The following is a 24,113-nucleotide window of genomic DNA, read 5'->3' as shown; positions in this document are numbered from 1 at the left end:
ATGTGCATATTTTGCAATTTATCCTCCATCCCTTCTTTTTCAGTCTAGCACATACAGGTTCCTATAGTTGAAAGAAACGTGATTTATAAGGAGCAAGTACTTATGCTCTTGGTGTGAATCCTGTGCAGGTTGAACAGGAATAGAGTGCTTACTGGGCTTGGAAATGGCTGTTAGTGTGGAGACAACAGTGTGGCAGAAGCGTGGTGGTAAAGAAGAAGAGAAGGCAGTAGCAGAAGGCTCATTTTGAGAGCACAGATATACATACTTTCTTATCAAATGCATCCCAGAGAAAGAATTCTGTAATATGAAGTTGCCTGAAAAGGCTTGCTAGGAAATTTGTCCTTTTTGATGACTGCCTGCAGCTTAGCACAGAATGAGTGGTATCAGCAAATATGGATGATTTGTAGAATAATTTTGGGTTGGAAGGGATCTCTGGAGGTCATCTAGTCCAACCCCCTGCTCAGGCCAAGGACAGCTTAAGAGTTAGACTAGATCTGTTGGACCTTGTTTAGCTGAATTTTGAATATGTCCAAGGATGGCAATTCCACAGCCTGTCTGGGTACCCTGCACCAGTCTTAATCCCTCTTGTGGAGAAAATGTTCTCCTTTATGTACACTTTGATTTTTCATTTGCTGCAGTGTGTGTCCATTGCTTCTTGTCCTCTCACTCTGCACCTCCAGGAAGTCTGATTCAGTCTTCTCTGTAATCACTCATTATGTCCTTGAAGACAGTAAGTAGCTCCCCTCCCTGCTTTCATTTCTTGAGACTAAACAAACCCATCTCCAGCCATTACTTGTGCATCATTTTCTCTAGCCCCCTAAACCATTGTAGTGACCCTTCTCTGGACCCACTCCAGTGTGTCTTTTACTGTGGAGCCCAAAACTTCATCCTCCAGATGCTGTCTCACAAGTACTAAATAGAGGATTATAACCACTTCCCTCTGCCTGCTGGCCATGTTCGTGCTGATGCCACCTAGTACATGGTTTGCTTCCGTTGCTGCAAGAGCATACGGCTGATTCATGTTCAACCTGACAGACAAATTTAATCCTGAACTTTAGAGGGATTTAGGTCACAGATCCACTATTAGACTATTGCAAATGGAAGAAACACAGGAAAAGTTGAAATAAAGGCTGAAAAAAAAAGGACTTTATGATTGCTGCAAAACAGCATGTTGAATGTGGCAAAAAGCTTGCTAGTGTCTACAGGCATCCATGCAATGTGTTCTTAGTGAGTGCTATTGTTTCTACAGTTGAAAAGAGAACTGGAAACTGCTGTGTCCCAAATGTTGAAATACTGTGCTAGCAAATAATAAATTTTAATCCTACTTGTTGGACTTTTGCTCAAACACTGGTAATATATAAAAATGAGAGGACTTCTTATGTGCAGTTACTTAAGCTTACTGTTATTAACTGCATTTGTCTTATTTGGGCAAGAGCTTGAGGACCGGAAAAGAGGTACTGTGCCAGGTCCAGACGCAGACTGCGACTCTTTAATACCAACGAGTTTAAAAGTGAAGGAACTCTGAACTGGTGGTGCAGTGCAGTATATTTCATGAGGAAGAAGAAAAGTCTAAAGCGATAAAGGCAGCTGTAGGCAGTTTGTTCTTATCCAGCTCTGTCGATCTTGTAGCTGCTCAGCCAATTGAGTCAATTTTTTTTTTTTTCTTTTTAAGCAACTTACCAGTTTTTTTCCTTCATCTCTCACCTTTCCTTTCTCCCCTCCCTTAAATTGTCTTTCAGTAGGTTATGTTCCTTTATGACCTGGGGAAAACACCACTTCTCATCTACCTGTTATTTGTGCACTGGTTTGTATATCTGTAATGGCGGAGTATCAATTTGACCCTTAAAGTGCATTTTTTTCTGGGAAATGCACACACTAAAATCCACGTTATTGAGAATAGAAAAGAGGAAAAACACAATGATAGAACATGTGTGTCCTTTACATATCCTGTCTGAAAAAAGTACCTTGAAATACCAACTCTTCATCTTAATTGTAGAGATGAAAAGAATGGTTCTCCTGAAAGAGAGAGCTACAGCTTTCAGGAATGGGTTTGGAAGTCGTCCTGGTAGTTAAGTCCTGCCCTCTGCTTAAAGGAAACATGCCTAATTTAGAGAAGGAGACTGAGATAGATAATGTGTACTCATAACAAAATGAAATAAATTTTAACCAGAACAGGTTAGCAGAGATGTTTTAATCCAAAACTGAAATTACTCAGAATAGTATTAAAAAAAATAGAAGTTTTGTAGAGCATCCTGTACTTCCTATATTGCAAGAAGTTTATTTGGAGGCAAAATTTCTCCCTCAGTATTTTAGGAAAGTATTCCCTGCAGGTGACTGTAAATGGCTCTTTGCTGTTCTTGTTTAGGAAGTCAAGTGTTGTTCAGATTTGTTCTGAGTGTTGTGGGTTGGTTTCGGGGGTTTTTTGTTTGTTTTTTTTTTTTTTTCTGTGACTTAATATTCTTGTGGAAATAACAGTTCCTAGCTTAAGTTAGTTTACAAAGTTTCAGTAAAGGTATTTTTGTCTCAGCTGTCTCTTGTTATTCAGTGAATAACCTACTGCATGCTAAATAGTCTCTTGTGGTGTAAGATGGGTAATGGTTCAAGCCCTAATAAAATTGTAAAGCATGTCATATTTGTGTCTTATACCTCATTTACTTTGTACTTCACTACTATAAAACAGTTAGCAGATGGAAGAGAAACATAGAACCCTGTGCAGTGATGTGAAACGGAGAAATATGTTGGTAGTATGTTATCTTTGATTAAATTGTAGTTGGCACATGGATGCAGGACTATTTGGCTAACCTTACAGTTACTTTTAAGAAGGGAGTGGGGTGACAATAGTCTTTCTATTGTGTCTGGACTTTTTGGATAAAGTCTTTCTTTTTTTCTTTTAAATTTCAATTTTTTTCCTAGACAGTAACAAACACTTAGATATGAACTTGTGTCCAGGTCTCCTTCCGCGTCTGGTTGCAATTAGACTTGAAGATAATTCTTAAAGATTTAAAAGAAAACAGAAGTGTGTTGCTTTTGCAGGAGTTCTGCAAATATATCATTTCATTATTTATATTCTTCACTAATGTAATACTGCAAAGTTTATATTAACTTCAGTATGAAGTCTTTTTGTCGCAATAAAAGTATTGTGAAAAACCTATATTAATGTGGTCTTTCTCTAGAGAATTTACATGATGTTTACAATAGTTGGGAGTAAACATTAATGTACAGATAAACATTTGTGAAGCTTTGAAAAAAAAGGTTTAACGTAAATGTACATTGTTATTAATTTTTTATACTGTGTATCTTTAGGAGAAAATGACTGTGGGTTAAAAGCTTAAAAATTTAAATAGTATTTACTTGCATATATACTGGTGACTAGTATTGTTTTGAGAGATGTCGTAAGTAACAGTACTTCTTCATTGGCTGGAATCTGTAGTGAGTCACAGTGTTTCTAACGTGTCTAAACAAACAACTTTTATATCAAGCAAACCAAATTGCCCAGGAAAGGTTGAAATGCTTCTTCCAGTTTTTGATTACCCGTTAGTCAGTAGTAGCTATAAATCTAGATCAGTAATCCCGCTATATAGAAATAAGCTGATTTTATATATGTATATATAAAAATATAAAAAGTATTAAAGATACTATTCATTAGTATTCGTTACTGAATGCTGATGCAACTTCCTGAAAAGAAGTAATCGTATTGCCATCTTGTGTTCTCTGCTAAAATTTATTTGGTGTTTTTTTCAGGTAAACCCCAGAGATTTCTTTTATTCACTAAGCTTACTTTATTTTTTGCTGATGTTGAGTTCTATTATATCTTCTCAGCCTTGAAAAGAAATATTTTGAAGTTTTGAATTTTAAGTTTTTTGTTTGTTTGTTTGTTTGTTTTTAAAGGCACTGTACATGTAGACTGTCAATTTGTGATGATCAAGACAACATTAAAAACACAGGAGCAGGTCCCTTAAGACTCTTTGAACCTGGGTGAAAAATAAAACACTTATTCTTTAAGTCCAAGAAAAGGAAATTTACTGCGATTGCTGTTATTTATATCTGTGGGGAAGCAGCCTGGTTGGAAATAAGATACAACTTGCTGTACATGTGCGCTGTGATATCTTCATTTCATAGGGTGCGTCAGCCATAATGACTGTTTTCCATCAGCAGGAGAGTTCATGAATATGGTTTGGGAGATGCTGATTCTGGTGTCCGCTTGTCGTGCAGCGGAAACATGTGGCACCTGCACTTTGCTGGAACACTGGGGCAGTTGTGGGTACTGTGCTTTGTATGTCTTAGGAGATGACAGAAAGGGCTTCAGAATTTCTTTACATTAAGAAAAGAGCCCTCTAATCAAAAAAAGGGGGGAGCAAACTTGAAAAAAACAGCTGTAAGTGATGTAGAAGTAAAGGAGCGAAGCGTCACTGAGAACAGCCTGTGCCGAAGGATTTAAACCAAAGATAGAGTACGTGCTGGTGTGCTTGCAAAGTCGCTGTAAGTATGAGACTTGAGGTGGAACATGGCAATACAGTAAAACTGGGTGGCTTGCCCAGTGCTTTTTTTCCACGCATAATTGTGTAAGCCTCATCGTTCAGTCTTGCAAAGGATGACTCGTTACACAAGAGACATGGTGAATTACATATGTACGTACTCATACATCATCATGTTTTCCATCCCTCTTTATTTGCTTACCACCCAAAATGATTGTTAGGGTGTTCTCAGCTGCAGAAGTCTTCCAGAAATCATCAGAGAAATAATCAGTCCTGTGAATAATGTACCAAAGAAGAACAATGACCTCCCTCTCTGTGGGACAGCGTGCCAGAAACACGATGAAGTACTCAGTGTCTGAAAACATACGTCTTAGGGCTAAATGAGGACATGCGCAAGCCACCTGAAATCCTTTGGGCATGTTATTTTAAGACAAACAAGTTGATTCATTTCTGCAAGAAGTTTAAAGCATCCAGGAGATGATTCAACCTAATTTGCAGATTTCAAGTCCCTTTACAGTCACAGTGAATTACTGTTTTCAAGGATTACTGTTTTTTTAGGGCTGGAGACCCTCTGGTTGGGACTTGGCCTCGTGCTCGGTTATTTATTAACCTGGTGAAAGAGGTGAAGAATAAGGTAATAAAATATGACCATGATACATGTTTAGTCGTCTCAGATTAAGAAGGGGATTTGAGAAACTCTGGTATCCAGTATTTAATTGGAAGTTTAATATAGATGGCAACTCCTAGGAAGCTTAATTCTAGAAGATAAGATTTCACCTATTTACTCAAACAGTTCTGAAATTTGCTTTAATATTTGGAAGGGCAACCGGAGAATATTGTAGACGCTGGCTAGAAATGGTTGTTACTTTTTTGTTCATACTGATTTAACAATGAAAAGGGGAAACTGAATGGTAGAGTGCATAAAGGAAGAAATAATGGCTTGAAGTGGCCATGCATTTTATAACAAAGCTGTGAAGGACGAAAAAGAAAAAATTATCAATCCATATTGAGACACCTAAGCTACCAGTTATGTTTGTCAAAGCCTTCTGAATGTACTGGCAAACTTGAAACTGTAGATAATCTGGGAATCGTAAATCATAACTGGGGTCATATTTGGGCATCTGCATTTAGGTGCTTAGAACTGAAAATCTTGATGATTATATTAGAGTGCTTTAGTTACATTTGTCCTACTTAATTGATTAGGTTTTATTTGTTTTAAGGCACATAAAAGAATTTTGAAAGAATAGTAACAGAACTGATATTTAAGCATGGTTTCCATTTTGTAATAAAAGACTGAGGCTAATTAGGAAAGAAGGCTAAAATAGCATATGGCACTTGTGTGAATATAAATGATCTATATAGGAACACCATTAAAACAAGGATTTAATGATACCATACACATCTAGTGATGAATAATAAACTGTTTTTGAGATAACTAACTCAATGTTACAGCTGATGAGACTGAAGCCAAGTCGGGTTAGATGTTCAGACTCACATGGCAAGTGTTAGTTGAGTGCTAGATAGAGTCCAGCTTTATTTGTTCTGGGTGTGTACCTCTATTCCAGAATTTGCTAAACCTCCGCATAGTTGTCACTATTGCAATGGCTCCTATATCCTCGACAGCCACTGCTATACACCCCTTCAGACACGTGACAGTTGAGAGGCTCTGCCTCCCTGAAGGTCCATCACTCTGGAGTGACTTGAGATGCAGTAGAAAACCTGCGATGGGCAGGGAAGAGTGGCTGAACTCCAATGCCTGTGTCCTGCAGCTATTGCTAAGGTGGCAGGAGGAATGGGGGTCAGTAAGGACCTGCGAGGAAGGAAGGCTGGTCACAGCTCTTCCTCGGTGGCACAGTGCTGCTGGGGCCAGGCAGCAGGAGGTTGCTACGGTGTCGTGGTTTAACCCCAGCCGGCAACTAAGCACCATGCAGCCACTTGCTCACTCCCCCGTGGTGGGATGGGGGAGAGAATCAGAAGGGTAAAAGTGAGAAAACTCGTGGGTTGAGATAAAGACAGTTTAATAGGGAAAGCAAAAGCTGTGCACGCAAGCAAAGCAAAACAAGGAATTCATTCACTACTTCCCACCGGCAGGCAGGTGTTCAGCCATCGCCAGGAAAGCAGGGCTCCATCACACGTAACGGTTACTTGGGAAGACAAATGCCATCACTCCGAACATCCCCCCTTCCTTCTTCTTCGCCCAGCCTTATATGCTGAGCATGACATCATATGGTGTGGAATAGCCCATTGGCCAGCTGGGCCAGCCGTCCTGGCCACGCTCCCTCCCAGCCTCCCAGTTGACTAGCGTAAACATTACTTAGCAACAACTAAAACATCAGTGTGTTATCAACATTATTCTCATACTGCATCCAAAACACAGCACTATATCAGTTAATAGGAAGAAAATCAACTCCATCCCAGCTGAAACGAGGACACACGGCCATGAGGTTTGGGGTGTACTTCAGGGGCTGCTCAGACCCCCAAGAGGGACTTACCCTGGGACTGCTGTAATGGAGACTTGCCATTTGTGCTCATACCTGTGACCGTGGGGTTGTCTGGATCTAGTACTCCCACAACAGAAAAGGGAGAGAGGCTTACAAGTGGCCATCAACCCCAGAGTAGATGGGTTTGTGTTTGTGGGAGTTGAGCCTGTGACATCTGCTTTCAGTCTGCTGCAGGGTTTAGTGCTCTTCAGGTCCAGAGCCTTAGTCTGGAGAAGCCAGCCAAACAGCATCTCATACTGGCCTACTTTTCATCTCTCCAAAGATCTAGGGAGTAGTTGGCATTCTTCTCTTCTTTAGTAACAATTTAAGGACTGGGTGACTTTTGAAGTTAATTAAACAAAAGTTGAGATCAAATTATTTTTGTGGCACTTGCTGTTAAAGAGTGTTACTGAAACTTCCTAAGAAGGGAAAAAGCATTTTGAGTTAATAAGAATAACATCTGGAACTTACACTTACAAGGCGACATAAGGGGCGTCATCCATCCTACTAAATTGCTCTCACTTAGTTTGCAAAATATCCGACTCCCTTAGCAGTACTGTTGCCCAGTTGGCTTCGTGGAGTATGAGAGCTTTCTACACTCCTCACAAGTATCCGGCGTTGGACATGATCAGAGGCAAGCTACTGGGAGAGATAGGTCTATATTCCTGCGACTGTGGATGAGGAAAACAATTTATTTGGAATTTTTCAGCCCTCTACTGCTTTGAAAAATCTCGCCTGTGAATATAAGTGTGCCAAGGTCATTTCTCATTTGTGGTTCTGTCAAGTGAAAAATGGACCTCAGCAAAACTGCTCTAGCCAGGGAAGCTCAAACTGTGTTCTTGCATAAAATTGAACTAAGTTTAAAGCTATGTGTATTTGGCGGTTCATGTAGTGTTGGAAAAGCATCCATTTATTTATTCAATTGGTCACAAAATGTACTTTCCTCTTTACTTGTTTTCTTGTCCCTCTGGAGATAATTAACTAAGTGTTAGATGAAAAAATAAGGACTGTCTGTTTGGAACAGCGCATTGATAATTCTGACCTTTGCTCTTTAGACACCTCGTTCATCCATAAATCTTTATGTAAAAAAAAATGCACTTTGGGATTCTGAATTCTAAAAATTTACTGCTACCTATCTTGATCTATCTTGAAAAATAATTATTTTCTTGAAGCGATGCCTGCATTACACTACGTAGACTGCAGCATTAATTTAAAATGGAAAAAAGTCTTACTGTGGAATCGTGTCTTGATGTCTACAAATGTGGTTTGTCTAGTTAACCTTCTGTTTAACTGTTGAGGTGAAAGTCTTTCTGTTCCATTCAGGCTACTCTCACTACTCAAAAACAGATTTTTGACAGACCTTTAATATCAGTTGCTGGTAATTTCTGCCCCAGTATGTCTAACTTGAGTGATCTGCTTTACTAGAAGTAGAATTATTTCTTCCCTTCAGTCTAACTGTACACACCATCATTTGTGCATGTAGTATTAACTGTGCATTTTCTATATGGTATAGTGTTGCAGATGTAGGTATTCAGTGCTGCTATTTTCATATTTAAAAAAAAATTATTTCAATTAATCTTTTTTTTAAATACAAGGTATGGCTTCTGTAATTTAAAAGTTGGCAAAATTTGGGATCTGCCCTGAATTCTTGAAAGTTGGAGGTAGAATTCAACATCTGTATGTCCCAATATGTTTGCAAATCAATTATCATAGGAGTGAAGGGTTGAAGGGGGCCATTTGCATTGAATTAAGTCTTGTGAGCATTTATGCAACTGCTCATTAGACACTCATCAAACCCTGCCTTAGAACAAGTTAAATTTGTTTGCCTCCACTCTTGTTTCCACTATTGGAAGATTGATTGATACAGTGATATTTCTTAATGTCTTGTGTAAATATATTCATGCTTTATTTATTGATTTTAGTACCAATATTGACCTTTAATGTAAACATTTTTCGTGCATTTATAGAGATCTCTTATTTTTTTCCAGGTGGGGCAGGGAGCCCATATAAGCCAGGCATTTCTAATTTGCTTTCCTAACTTAAGTTCTCTGTCCCCCTAATCATTATAGTAGCCTCTTTGTGCATGCAGCACAATTCTGAGTTAAACTTCCAGGAATGGGGGTGATTGGAGCTGCATGGCGTGCTGCAGAAGGAGAAGCTTTGTACTGAGGCATTTCTATGGCCCTGTTTTTACTGTAACTATATCACCTGGTATGGATTGTACCTGCTTTTTTACAATGAGGAGGCCTAGACTTTATTTCCTTCTTCTGTCATTTCCAGGTTTTAACTCCCAACATACAGCAGATGCTCTTATCCTAGCCTCAAAATGCGTAATATTGCACTTTATACTGTTAAATTTCATCCCACTTACTTAACATTAGTCCAATGCTCAAAGCAGTCCAGCTGTGCCTTCTGCTCTTTCTCCATATTAATGATGTTTCACAGCGTTTTGGCACTGTTTAGTGCCAACATTTGTACTATAAATATGTACATGCACACACAAGCATACTCTTATTTTACCTTTTCTTTTTATATGCTAGTGCTTCTCTATTGCATATTACCTGCCGTCTACTTTTGGAAGTTTGTTAGATATCTTACAATTCTTCTAATCCTAGTCTTTTCCCCCTTAAATATGGTTATGGTATAGTTAATGCTATGCTAAATCCATGTGCATTATAATTAATTCATTAATTGCTTACGTATCAGTTTGACATAATATTCTTTGATAAACGTACTTTGCATTTTATCCCACTTTTCTCTGTCACGTAAGGCATTTTTTTCTTGGACATTTGTCCTGAAGCTTTTCATGCTCCTGACATCAGCCTAATAAGGTAGCTAATTTTCACCATTTCTTAGACATAAATATTAGTTCTGTTTTTTCCTAGTCTAGCCTAGTCCCTATTATCTCTTCCTTTTTATCCTCAGGATATCAGATTACTAAAATACAGAGCTGCTTCATCACACTGACTTTCAGTGTTTCCTGGATGGAACTGGCTCTTCAGTAGTGAGACTGGTACCTAGTCCATCATGTTTCTGCTACTTCTGTAATGTCCAGTTTCATTCCCTACACTATTTTTTCGTTCTGTTGCACAAGATTCTTGCATTAGTGCACAAATACTTTGATTGTTCCTAACTAACCATTCAGAGTTTCTTAGCTGAATTAATTCCTGCACTACCTGCACCATCAGCATTCCTGTTTTCCTTCCCTGCTCCCCATCCTCCTGTATTCTATTAACTTTTGAGTTTCACTGTGAGACTTCCCAGTCACCACCTACTCATTTTATCCTCTCTCCTGTACTTGGGAAGAGGCATGAAGCTTTGAAACGTTTTTTTTTATGTTGCTTTCAATAGATGTTGTTTTTATCAAGTCCTGTACCGTGATTTAATGTAGTTGACAGAGTTTGGGAGAAGTGTACCTGTTTCGCACATGCTACACTTTATAATTATTAATGACAAAGGTTACTTCCCAGACAATATGGAATTCCTGGTGTTTGTGCAAGAAACGTTATCAGTACTTTTAAATCCGTTAAGGGTGGTTGAGGTCATACTTCTCCTTCTTCCCACATCCAGGAATTAAAAAATGATCACGTGTTTTGTCAGCATAATGTAGTCCTTGCAAGTCAGACTTTGGTGCCCACACAGACATCTGGCTATGCATAGGTGTAGAGTTTGGAGCAGAGTATGACTGTGATGGAGCAGGAAGAGGAGAAGAGAGCAGGACAAGATGCTTACACTACAGTCCTTTCTGCCAGTAGTTGCCATCTTCTGCATATGAATCTCTGGATTTGCTTTAGAAGAACAAAATGACAGCTGAAACGTGATGATGTGGTTGGCATCTAGCTCCTCTTTATTTCATAGGACCTGTCTGCCACATTGCAACACAAAAGGACTTGAAACGGCAGAGGGACTTTAAAAAAATAAAAGGCTAGTAGGGTTGGGATTAGATTAAATTTAGTCTGTTGTGCTGAAATCTCCCTCTGTGAGCAAGCAGCAGGGAAGGTGGTGAGGATTTAGGCCTCAGGAAAAGTCATTTAATTGCTGATTACCACCAATCACTTTCCCAAATTCCTTTCCTCATCTACTGGAACAGTTGTATTTATCAGCCAGCTGTCCAGGGAGATTTCTGTGTAGAAATTGCTGGAACCCTTGAACCCTGGATCTGAGTGGTTCCATGGATATTGTAAATATCACAGATGAGATGCTGGACTTTTTAATGCCAATGTAAGTTTTGTTAATGACTTGCTAAGGTCAGGATTTCACTTACGTTTACATACGTGTTGGACTTTCTTTTGGTGGTACCCTGAGAGTGGGAAAGAATTTGATTGTTTATCTAAAATGGTGCTGAATGGGTCTTAGACTGATCCAGTGCTGCATCTGGATTCACTTTCACAAGGGACAATATAGAACAAAACTTGAAAAAATGGGTTTTTTTAAATTGAAATCAGAAGTCTTGAAAGTCCTCCCATTTTACTGTTTCATATGAGGGAAGGGCTGGCAACTTCATGTTTTCTCAATTGAAGCAAGTTATCAGATTTTGAATATGCTATAATGTATCAGGACTGCTCTAGGTAGTAATGCAGGCATTATCAAAGGTATGCTGCAAGGCATCATGGACTGACATTTTCAAATCACCGTGTAAATCTGCTTGACACAGCTTTAAAAGAAATAAAACAAGACTGAAAGCCCCAGTGTTTAGTCTAAAAACACACATGGCTGTGGTTGCTGTTTTAGCCTATGTGGGCTAACCATGGAAGCCTTTTTTCAGCTCTCCGGCCTACTGAGTGGTGTCAGCTTGATTTGTGTGTTAATTTGCTGACTTTTCAGTTTGATGCTTTCCGTTAAAATTCACATAAAGAGCCTGTGTGTTTTTGCTTTATTTAGCAGCCTTCCCTAATCTAAATGCTCTTCCAAAGACTGACCTTGGTATCAGCTGAGAAAGCTGAGAAAGCGCTTTCAACATTTATTCACTGTTGGAATCATTTATTCGCCATTTATATGTTACTGAAAGGATGGAGGCAGATGGAGAGCCTTGTAAAGTGGTGATATAACCAAATGCAGAGAAGAAACACAGTGGCAGTCTTACAAGATCTTTCCCTTATGAAAAATACTGGATAAAATGAACCGCCTAGCATCAGCTCAGCCTAGTGCCTGGCACCAAAGCTTGTCCTGTTAACTTAAAGGATCCTCCTCACTCCATCTCGCATGTCCCTGCTCTTTAGGTCTGGTGTGCTTGAGGAAGATGACTCGTTACTGGCAAAGGCTGCCAGGAACCAGGAAGCAGCCCTGGACTGGATCTCACTCCAGACTTGCAGTTAGGATGGTGTTTTGACACCATTTTTCCTTGTGTGTTGATGATATGTGTGATCGCCTGTGGTGATTTTCTTGGGGCAGATAAGGTACTATGGACCTTCCTCCCTGGAACAGATCACTTCCAAAATATAAATTGATTGAGCAGTTTAGCTGGCACTTTAACGTTGGATGGAATAACTGCTAATTCTGTAGTGTTTGCGTGGCCTGAATGATTTCCCTCATGCTCTTCTAAGGAGAGATCTACAGACCAATCTATGGGCACCAGGGTGTTTATTTTCAAATAACAGGTGAAATCATGCTACGCTTACTTGCGCATCTCAGAAACTGAAGAGTCATGCCTTGGAAGTGTCCCTTCCAAGAACACCTTCAGAAAACAGCTCCTTGAATCACTAACATTATTTTCTGAGTCAACACTGATCAAAAATGCACCCTCAGGAAGCGGCTGGAGGGTGTGGGTTTGGTACAAGGTAAAAGGTTCACAAATTCCCACTGGACTTTTGATAAAAATAGAAAGATCAACCATTGTTTAGAAGTAGTCGTCAAGTATTATTTCCCTAGCTTAAATGAATGTCCCTCTATGTCTGAAAACAAAAAATGGTATTACCCTTTAGGTCAGCATCTGTTGTGTGTTGTTAAATACCTGCCATATCACATACCTTAAGCCACAATTCATGGATGAAGTAAGTCTTTGTCCTGACCTCTTGCTGCAGCTTGAAGCTCCCGGTGATTGCAGTGAAGCTAGGATCAGGCCCATAGTGGAAAGAGCCTCTAAAGTTCTCTATAACCCACTCACTATAATTTAAAAAATCTAAGTTTGTATTTGCCACCACTGAATGCTGTGTCCTGTTTTCCTTTCCACAGGCAGAGTCACCCCAGAACAGCTCAACTCATACATTCAGCTTTTCAGAAATAATCTCAAAGCTTTGGAGAACCATTGTGGTCTTCTACAGCTTGTGCTGGCCACGGTCCAGACTTTGAAACACCCCCAGACCTCCAAATGGGACAACTTCCTTGCCTTTGAGAGATTACTTCTGCAGGTACATATTATGTGAACTTATTTGCCCTAAGTAAAAAAGTTTTATTTAATTTTTTGAATTCCCATTGAATTCTGTAGCTTGTATTTTTTGTGAAGAAGTGTGTTGGGTGTCTTGCTAAAAAGCTGTTCCTTATTGCCAAACTGGTAAAAGGAATGGGAACCTACATAGTTAATCTTTTATAGTTTTTTCTAAGAGTAATTTTATAAACAAAGGGTAGACATTGAAGGTGAAGTACATAAATAATCTGAATTGGGTGATGGTTTTACATCTACATGAAATTTCAAGATGATACAACTTTTAGCATTGGACAGGATTGTTATTATCGCTACCAGTCTGAAGATGCTTCTTGAGGTAACATGCTGAATCAAATGCAGAGAGGACTTTGTTACTATGTGAGTGTAAAACCTGTGTAATTTACTGAGCAGATGAAAGCATAGTAGGGAATTCCATGCACCAAGAGAGTGAGGTTTCTCTTGCTCACAGCTGTCATCTACCCTCAGCTTTTCCCACCACCACGTTTTTTACGGCATCCTGTTGGTGACCACAGTATTGTTTACATACCATTTTGTATCACACTCGGATTTCTCTCAGGAAATTAAGAGTTAGTGGTATATTGAACTCTATCCTACTAACCTTTGGAGATGTACCAAACAAAGGAGGAGTTTTTCTAAGAACCTAATAGAGTTAATTTCTGCTGAAATTCAGGGAAAGCTCAAAACTTTCCTCCCTGTGCTGTATCTTCTGCCATTTTGTTGTTTTTAGAGGAACCATCTTCTGAAACCTAGCAAGAGGCAAGTTTTCATGAGTTAACTTCTAATGAAGTTAGAGTCAGCCTTAAATGAGTTAATTGTGTAGTGGGGACCGCAACTAAAACCAGATACTTTTTTGTAAAAATTAGCCATCTTTGTCTAGATGTTGAAAACAAACCAACAACCCGACTCTCCCCGTGATCACTGGCAGCAGATTATAATCCCTGGTCCTTTGAGAGGACTCAGCCCATACTTCATAGCTTTGTAGTCAATGAATTTCTGTGACATTTGGGGGGCAAAAAATTCAAAACTTAAATAGTAGCAAGCTCTTGTCTACATTAATTTAAAAAACTATTCTCTCTTGGTAAGACTGAAATATTTTTTGAATAACATAGGCAGCCTTCTTTATCTAGTTAAGAAGCAAACACATCTCAGGCAAAAGAACTCACCTCAGCCATTCTTTGGTTTGTCTGGACCGTAGAGCATGGGACTGACAGCCCATAGTCCCCTTCTCTCTCCTGCAGTGACTCATGTCACATAGCTCTTCTCAGAAGCTGGCTAAGTTCCATCGTAAAACCAGTTCAGCTTTAGAATCAAAATAAAGCTGCAAGCTCAGCATTGTTTCCACAAAAACAGGCAGCTGCCTATATAAAAGCCATGCCGTAAATCCTCAGGGAGTGGAAAAACAGAGGTAAGAAACAACCAAACTATATATTTCATAAAAAAGAAATGTGTAACAAGCACTCCCATAATCGTAGGTGGCTTTCGATTATACCCACTGCCTTCCACCCATCATATTAAGGTAAAATGTGTTAGCCAAAGCAAACTTTCTAGGCTAACATTTGTAACTGTTCCTTAAGCACATACTCATTTTCAGTAGTTCAAACAACAATTATTTTGAATTACACAATCTGTACAGCATGTATCCTTTTACTGACTCTATTTTGAAGACAGAGTCTGACATGCATTATCTGCTTCTGAGCACATGGCCTGTCTCTGATCTGTTGACAGGGGTTTACAGGAAAAGCAAAATACTGAGAGACCCAGAAGACATCAGAGATATTTTTATTTTAAAAAATCAGCTAGGACATTACATTGTGAATGGTTGGTACATAGCACTCTGCACTAAATTTGATGCCATGGTAGTTTATTTCAGCAGTACTACTGAGAAATTCTTTAGCATAATTGTTATGTTTCAGATATTTTAAAATAATAAATCTTTAAAAATCCTCAATAAAAAGTAATTGTTTCAACATGAAAATAGTACTGTTACTATCCTATATTGGAACCACATAGAAGACAACTGTTTGTGAAAGATCTACTGGGAGTAATATTATTAGACTCAGGCAATGTAGGAATTCTAGATTTTTCACTGATGGATGCATGTCAGACTCCAGCTGATGCCAAAGGAGATAACCCAGTATAAACAGCTGGGGCTAGAATTCTCAGATTTCCCAAAAAAATAAATCTGCACAGTTTTGGAATTTTTCTCATTACTGAATCTCTCTGATGGGTCTCATGATTCTCTGCGAAGTCTACTTTGTGCTTTTCAGAAAAACCACATTGTTGACATGAAACCTTTAGTCTAACTCTTACATTAAATAACCTCTTCCATTTTTTGTCTTCTCTTTACTCCTTGATTCACTCCTTTCAGTTGATGTTGCAGGTACTCAGTTTTAAAAATGGCCTAGTAGAGGTAGAAAGCAGCCCACTTCCACTATTTTATCATAATTAAAGATCTGTAACTACATTTTTCAGACCTATGTTGTCTCAATACGTTTTTTACATCTCCAGCAAGGAAGTCTGCTTTTGACTAGAAGTCTGGTGAAAGTCAGTGCAGCTGCATACTTACTACAGAGTTGTCCTCTCCTTAACTCGGATGGATGAATGGTCTGAGAGTGAAATTGGATTTTGATGGGATCATGGCCTTGACCTCAAAGGAAAGAGGATCGTGTGCTGGGTTAAGAGTAATGAATCAGAATGATTCATCTTGTCGATCACAAGTTTTCTCTGTATTCTGCTGCTCTAGCTCTGCACGTGATGGAGGTTTTACTACTCAGAAGTTTTAAATGCTTTGTGAATTGAAACAGAATATCCTATTACCAAGGACATATCCCACCCCATTGTATTTTCCTTCTCTTGAGGTCCTCTTTCTATTTTTCTAATTCTAACCATCCATAAAACTGATAGGTGGGAAGGGGAACACAAGCTAAATGCTGCACCACGCTGCCTGCAACTCCCCAGTACTCCTCATGTGACTGCCTTGTTTTCCTTCAAGTGAGGATTTAAAATTTAGGGAGGTAACAAAGTAAGAATGAATGTTGTCACTCCATACTTTTCAGCTCTGTTTAGCTATATCTCCTGTTCTCCTCAAATTTATGACTTTCATGGAGGTTTATTAAGCAGTAGAGGCCCATGAAATACAAAAGCACAAGAAGAAGAGCTCTCTCCAGAGTTTAAACAAAACGTGACACTGTGAGAGAAAAAGTATTTTTGTTGGACATATACTACTCATATATTCACTGAGCAGGGATTTCTGCCTCCAAATTCAGTTTATAAATACCCAGCAGCAGTAGACAGTGCGAAGGGGGGCATAATGTGCCCCAAGGGAAAGTGCAGTTGCTCAGTGAAGGGTACTGCTCTGAAATTCCCCACCTCTTAGAATTGGCTGCATCCTTCTGGCATAATCTTGCTGTCCAGATTTAAGAGTAAAGTACTTATACGGAGTAGTAGTCTCTTTTATGAATAGCCCCATTGTTAAACCACAACACCTATCCATTTAAATCCCAAGATTGGGGTTTATTCAGTGCAAGCAAGTTTATCGGACTGAGTTTCTAAAATAGCATATGGAGTACTTGAAATGCATTTCCTCTCAAAGAAAACAGACATTCTCCAAGCAATTTAAAATTCTGCTGCTGTATTTTGGAGTGAGACAGAAGAGGAGGGGGAGGATTTAACTTGATTCCAAGCTTCTGGAAGTTGACATTGTCATGTTGAAAAGTTTACTCTTAGTTCTGTCATTTCTGTGTAGCAGCAAATTCTGGCAACAGTTGTATCAGTTGGCACTGCATGGCAGCTAAAGATTCATTTCATCTTGTCCTCAGCTAACTGTCTGCCGCACGTTTTTAAATGCAAACCTTTCTGCTCAACTGAGTGGATTTAAAATGCCAGGTCCTGTGTGTACTGTGTTTGGATCCCATAGTAGAAAGTTCCCAGTGTGGATGCCTTTCCATAACATACAATGACTACTAAGACAGCTTCAGAATTGACCTGGAAGCCATGATGCCACCATTGGATCTCAGTACTGTCAAAGTTTTGTTTTGTGATGCCGATTAACATCACATAATCTCAAGAGTAATTGGAATTAAAGGTCATACTAACAAAAAAAACCAAAACCAAACCCACAAAACCAAACCAAAACCAAAAATCCCCAACACATTCACAGTTTCATTCTATAGATGAAAAACTAGAGTGTAGATTGGGGACCATATTGTTCTGCTTGGCTATAATTACCTTTATGATGCATATCCAGCTAAAAATCCTTTCAGCTCTCACCTGTTTGAATTGTCTGACTTCTCAGACTTAAAGCGCCTTGAATTGGGACCAAGTCCCCTCTGAGCTTTGATTCCTTTCATATCCTGCACTGTCTATAAGGTAACTGCCTTGCGGATTGGGCCGGTGCTCCCACACATAGCGTCTCCCAGCTATGGCATCAGAAATGTCATCAGTGGGTATGGAAATGGCATGTTTCTAGCAGATATTGAGGACAGCTATTCAATTGACGTGACAATGTGCACCACCACCTCACACATATTATCCTATTGCTCTTGGATTTGAGCTCATGATCAGCCTACCTAACTGAATAGTGTGTTACTTCTATACTTCTAGTCTCTGCCAAGGACATACAGGTGGGCACTGCGCATCACCTTGACTGCTTAGAAAAACAAATACAGTGCTGTAATGCCAATTCGCAAGCAAAGATAGATCTTACAAGATGGGCTGCCATCTATCTACAAATCAAAGTTGTCATTATGTGTGAATTCAATAGAGAATATGTGATGCAGCTATCAAAGTCATTACCTTCTAAAGTTAACTTATTTGTTTCCATAGGATGACTTGGTCATTTTTTAAATTTTACAGGTTCTTTTCCATTTTTTTTCAAAGCTTTGGTATCATAGGAAAGAGAACACTGTAATATTTTAGCAAAAGTATCTGGAGTTTTTAGTGGCTCCTAAGTAGGTCAATACTCTGATGGTGGAAGCTATGTACACATACTTACATGGAGAGCTCCTGACAATATAGCATTTTCATGTTTAAATTTCCAAATATAATTAGTTGTGTTTTATTTTAGTTCTGTTTTCTCATTTTGGTGCTGTAAAATTTGTCAGAAGACAGATTGGTTTTTGTCCTTGGTGTCTTGAGAAACAGAAAATATAGACATGTTTTTAAGAGAAACAGAAACTTCATACCAGATGGTCATTCCAATGTTTTTATTTTTCTGTTGGCGGAAAGTGGTTATGAGGTTAATAAAATGACATCATTCTTTCTTCTATGAATATTAGAGTGCAAACTCACAGAAAAAGACGTGGAAAAACTGCAATACAGCTGAATATTTTACATTGTAGTTAATATTTCAGTAGCAAGATCTAATAGGTTGGGTGTTGAAAACCATTCCATCCTGTGATTCTCTACCATTTTTACAAATGCAGGGTACGCATGACTCATTACTTAATCAAGAATGACATTATTATTTATTTGCACTTCTGGCCATTGCAGAATATGGTAGGCGTTGTTCACATATGCGTGCCTGCACAGGACCCTGTGCCAATAAATTTGGAAACTCTAAGACACCAGCTTGCAGACTTTCCCTGCCTAGAACTCTCTGCAGTTTTCAGACCACTCGACTTTCCTACAGGGTACAGTAGTTACTAGGTGGCATTTATTGACTCTAAACTGGTATAGCCCAAAAGCTTAAGCATGGGCTTCAGGGCTGCCGAAGCAAGCAGTCTGATACAAAGCAGTGAGGAAATAGAAAAGCTTTTGGAGTAATTCCTCTTGCTCTGCAAGTATAATTCATCGTTCAGCTGTAGTGAGACCTTTATTTCTACATAGAAGTGATTAAGATCAGTGGCATTCCTTGTTATTATTATTTATATTGCTTTAGTCTACATGTAATTTATAATTATGTAGCTCAGCTCAGTGCAATAAATTGTCTTTTTGGTGGCCTGTGATGTTGATCTTTTTAGAAGAGATACTGCAACAGTATTTGGAAAGAGGACCCATGATGTTAGCTGCCTGTAGTTAGAGATGTTATATTAAAAAAAAAATCTTGAAATTAGATCAGTCACTTTTCAACATAAAGTTACATATGGAATGAATTGTCTTTGTGGGAGTCTTGCATGATACCATGTTGATTGCAAAGGTCATCCTCTGGAATTTGGTACCTTTTGGATGAGATTGCAGTTTGGACACTGATATGCATTCTGTCTTACACAGCTAGAGAATCAAATGTAATTTGTTGATGACTTCTGAAGAGAAAATAGTCCCGCAGCAATCAGTTGCTTAAGCTTCCAAATTATTTATAGTAAGTTCTTATTTAACCATCTGTTTATTAGACTTGCTCCATTTAAACTGGGAGTTGTTTCCAGAACATGTAAACCCATTCGGATGCTGCCTTTATACATGTGATATTTTTAACTTTGCAAGTATTTATTCTACATAAAATTTCTGTTAAATTTCATGGCCTTGCTTAAAAACGGGTGTATACAAGCCCTGAAATAGTGTTGCTTCTTGTCACCTGCCTCGCATGGTCTCAGTTCATTTCTTTTGCTTGCTCAATGCCTCTTACGTTCATGATACCTTAAGTTGTTTTTAACAAAGATTATGTGTGTTTATGTGTTTTCTATACATTTCTATAAAACAGAGCCCTAAACTGCTGGGGACACCTCAGTGCTACAGCAATACAAGTAAAACACTGCCTAAATTTGTGGAAGTGATGAGCTGTTTTGAGTGTGTTTGGTTTTGTGCACCACCCATGATACTCCACAGAAGAGAAGCTTGCTGGTTACAATTCATATTCCGTATTCTCAGGGAGCTCGGTTATGGACCATTTCCCAGGTTTGACATGCCAGAATTAAGACATTCCAACTAGTCTTGCTCAGAAAGAAAGATCTCTGTGTGTGTGTGTGTGTGTATGTATATATATATATAAAAATTCTTCTAATCTATATATGTATATATATAATTCTTCTAGTCAAACTAATTTTCTGTGAGTAGAATGCTCGTCAGACTACTTTGAAAGCAAAACAAAATATGAATAGGGATTGTTTTAACATCAAATAAATCCTTTGAGAGTGAACAGAAGCTATATTTCTACTGACAATTTATTAATCTGTTGAAAGAAAACCGTTTTAAGTTTTTCTAACTCTGGCTGACAAGGGGTTAAAATATCTTAAGTGGGGTTACCATATCACATGGGAGTTAACAGTGTCTTTTTGTATTCTTGTCAAAGAAATGCGTTTGCGTTCGATCTGAAAAATGGCAAAGTATTGCCATTGTGGCTCTCCTTTAAAAAGCAAAGACCTCCCTCCCTCCTCTTCTGAAAGAGCAAATATTTTGTATCCAGGTAAGAGTCACGTAGAGCCTCTAAAATGAGCACTTAATAAAGAAACGGCTTTCTTAAGTGAACAAATGTCCACATCAATAAAACTTAAAAAGCCTTGTGGGAAGAAGAGGCTAAACATACTAAGTCAATGGGAACTGTTAAATTAATTCTATGTACAAAACCAAAATACTTGCTGTAAAATAAAAGAATCCTAATGTATTAATGATTGTAATGGGAGCCAGCTCTTGGGGCGGAAAAAAAAGGCAAGAAACCACTACCACCCCCTCCAATAGTTAGAAGTTTAAACAATTAATAGTTTTCTCTTGCCAGTTTTTGTTTGAGATGCATTTTGAAATTACATGGCAGTTGATATCTGGTTAGGCCATGTTCCAGAAGGGCAGCACGATTCTCAGTTTCCTATGACCACTTGTCACCGGCGATAGCTGGAGCCCTTCACCAGCCCTGGGGAATCCCTGTGCAGAGCTACATCTCCGCCTGTCATTTGCTATTCTTTCTCCTCTGTTACTTTTCTCCTTCAAATGTAATATTAATTGTAAAAGATAACATTAATCAGGCCGAAAGGCAGATGCTTTGCACTGTGTCAGTATATGTGGAGTAGCTGCAGAGAGGCACAATATTAACAATATTGAATGAGTTACCATTTACTCTTACACAGATAATTGTGCTCCAAGAGGCAAAGCTGCTGTCGTGTGCACTCCCAGCAAGTCCTTGCTTTGCTGTATGCATTGCTCCACTGATAGAGAGTTGCATACTACCCGATCTATGTTAGTGGCAGGATCTGCTTTCCCGTCCCTAACTTCTTCAGCAGATTGTTGCCACCCTCACCAAAAAATTTATCTTATTTCTTTTTGTTATTACTTGCACAGGTCAAGCTGAGTAGTGAAATGTGTTTAAAAAAAAAGCAGTCTTCCAAAAACATGAGAAATGTCTCCAATGGACTGGGCAAATCTTAGCTTATTAACCAGCAGAAAAATGGCATGCACTATTTCAGATCTAACAAAATGGAAGATTCAAGCTCTTATGGCAGCATCATCTTATAATATATACTGGGGGGCAGGGACCTGTAAGCAGTGCCTTTTTAGGTGTGACTTTAATGGTCACAGGTAAGCAGTGTAAGAGTGCAGATTCCTAGTCCTTCTTTTTGCCTCTTAACAGAAATCCCATTAGCAATGCCCATTCATCAGCCTTCTGATGGACAAGTTAATTGGCAAGATTTTGCTGAGTACTCAATCAAGTGTGTTATTTGGTCCTTAGTCTCTGCTAATAAGCTCATTAATTTGGTGTTAATTGTGTGTTACTGGGCAGGCAAAGTGGTATATGAATGGAGATGGGGAGGTAGGCGGCTCCATCTGTGCTCTAGCATTTTATTTTCTATCTATTATGATAGAATGTTCATTATGATACCCATGTTTTTTGATAAAAAGACTTGTTTGGTGTATTTTTTTGGATGCTTTCAGTCAAGATGGTTCACTCAGCTTGTCCTAGTCTAGGTTAGAAAAGCAGGGGTTTTTTTAAGACGATACATAGGGTTTCTTAACTAATAATCCTAACTGGATTTTGCCTCTGCTATAGGTTCAGAGCAGGACTGCATTTACCTTTGGGTTTTGTCTGCTTTCACTAATTACATTAGAGTATTTAAGGAAATAAGCATTGCCTTATTTTTGCAGCCCATGTGTTGCCCTCAGGTAAGATTCCAGCTACTGTTGAAATAATAAAATCAATACCACAGAGCACAGCACCTAGTGAGAGCTTTACTCATAGAAACTGCTTATCATTGTGGTTGTTAGCTCAAAGGCACTAAATCACCTGTGAAATCTCTTCTCTGCAAGGCAGTTTGATAGTGCCAGCACTGTATCTCTGGTTTTGAGTGTGATTACATTAGTCTGTCAGCTTAGTTTTCCTCATTTTTTGGAGAATATACTTGATTATTTCCTACAGACTGGCAAGGAGAGAGCGGAGAAACAACATAACTGAAAATTAATGAAAACTTTACTGTGGGTGGTATCCAAAATTAACAGTGGGACTGCCACGTTGCATTCCCTCTGTCTCCCCACCTTAATGAGTTGCATATTTCCCTTTCCACTGGCCCACACACTTCCTTGGATCACAGAGATTTCTGGGCACAGGGTACACGCACAGACATACAGGTGCACGCTGAACTGCTTTTTCCCACAGTCTGGGTTGGCTGGGCATAGTCAGCCCCAACCTGGAAAGCAGATAGTCCCATTGGCACAGCACCGATCCCTAGCTGTAAGCCTAGCCTCTCCATTTCTCTTGTGTCCCACAGCATATGCTAAGGGATTTTTGCCCCAGCAAAAACATAAACTTTGGTGAGTCTTGACGTGCTTGTGCAAACATGTCTTTACGGCTGCTGCCTTCACATCACAGCTCTTAACCTCTCTCTGCATCATCTGTTCTTGGTCATGAAGCTCTCTGAAGGCACAACTGTGCTCAGACTCTGAGGCTAATATTTTTCCCAAAACCATTATTTTCAGTAGGAAAATAAGTATATTCTTAATTTGATTTTGCTTACTTGATGGAAAACAAGGTGGTGTTAGTTTTCCGAGTCGTCAGGTCAGCCAAGATCGGGGTGGTCTAGGACTTAACTACTTTTCCTAACTTAAGATTTTATCTTTTACCTGGTGAAATTGAACCTGCAGTGAGTTAGAGAACTCTCAACCTTCTGCCTTGTTCTTGGCCATATTTTCAATGAAGGAGGGTCATGTCGTGTCCCCTTCTACATCCCCAAAGGAAGCTACACAAAGAGACACTTGATTGGCACTCAGTCCAGCTATGGAGCCGTGGTAGATTTTCATTTGTTATAAATTATGATACCATTGCTTGTAGATGTATAGACTTGCTTGATGTATCATTTGCTTACTTCCAGTAAAGAAGGCAGGCTCAGCTCTCCTTGTCTAGGTTAGAAAAGGAGGTCCTGTTTGAAGGCAACATGTTGACTCAGCCAACAAAATCTTAGTGAACTTCTGCCTCTGCAGTAGGTCATGAAGAATCATTTTTAAAATAAAATCTGGCTTGTCAGAGGTCTGCCTCTGTAATATTAATTGCCTTGCCTCTTGGAGATGACCAGTGACCTCTGCTTAAACAAAGTTGTAACCCTAACTCATGCCTCTTGGAGAGGTGTAAAATATTAGGATTTAATCAAAATGGTTACTAACACCTCTGCTATCCCACAGGTATGTGTAACAGACAAATGACTCAATACTAGTAGGTGTTTCCTACATGTTCCTGAGGTGTCTTGGAAAATGGAGAGACATTTTCAATAGTGGTTTTCTTTCTTTAGATTTTTTCCAGTTCATGTCTCTTCAGCTAAGTTACCTTTTACTGCCATGAAGTTTCTCTAGGGACTTTCTTGATCTAAGAAGATACCTCTTTGGAAGCCCACCTGTTTCACCCCATGGCACCATATTTGGGTACAA

The 24,113-nt window shown here is 39.0% G+C and overlaps 1 protein-coding gene across 2 annotated transcripts in view; it reads left to right on the top strand.

The window, feature by feature from the left end:
* The window catches only part of SCFD2 (sec1 family domain containing 2), a 206,305-nt gene that overhangs the window by 42,952 nt on the left and 139,240 nt on the right, over positions 1-24,113 (top strand). For both annotated transcript variants that reach the window (XM_075149081.1, XM_075149080.1), the window contains exon 4: positions 13,127-13,302. In XM_075149081.1, the coding sequence (XP_075005182.1) occupies positions 13,127-13,302 (176 nt within the window). The remainder of the gene's footprint in view (positions 1-13,126; positions 13,303-24,113) is intronic.

This window comes from Calonectris borealis, chromosome 4 (assembly GCF_964195595.1).
Source record: "Calonectris borealis chromosome 4, bCalBor7.hap1.2, whole genome shotgun sequence".
In the NCBI taxonomy this organism is placed as follows: Eukaryota; Metazoa; Chordata; class Aves; order Procellariiformes; family Procellariidae; genus Calonectris; species Calonectris borealis.
This window is presented reverse-complemented; position numbering and strand designations above follow the sequence as displayed.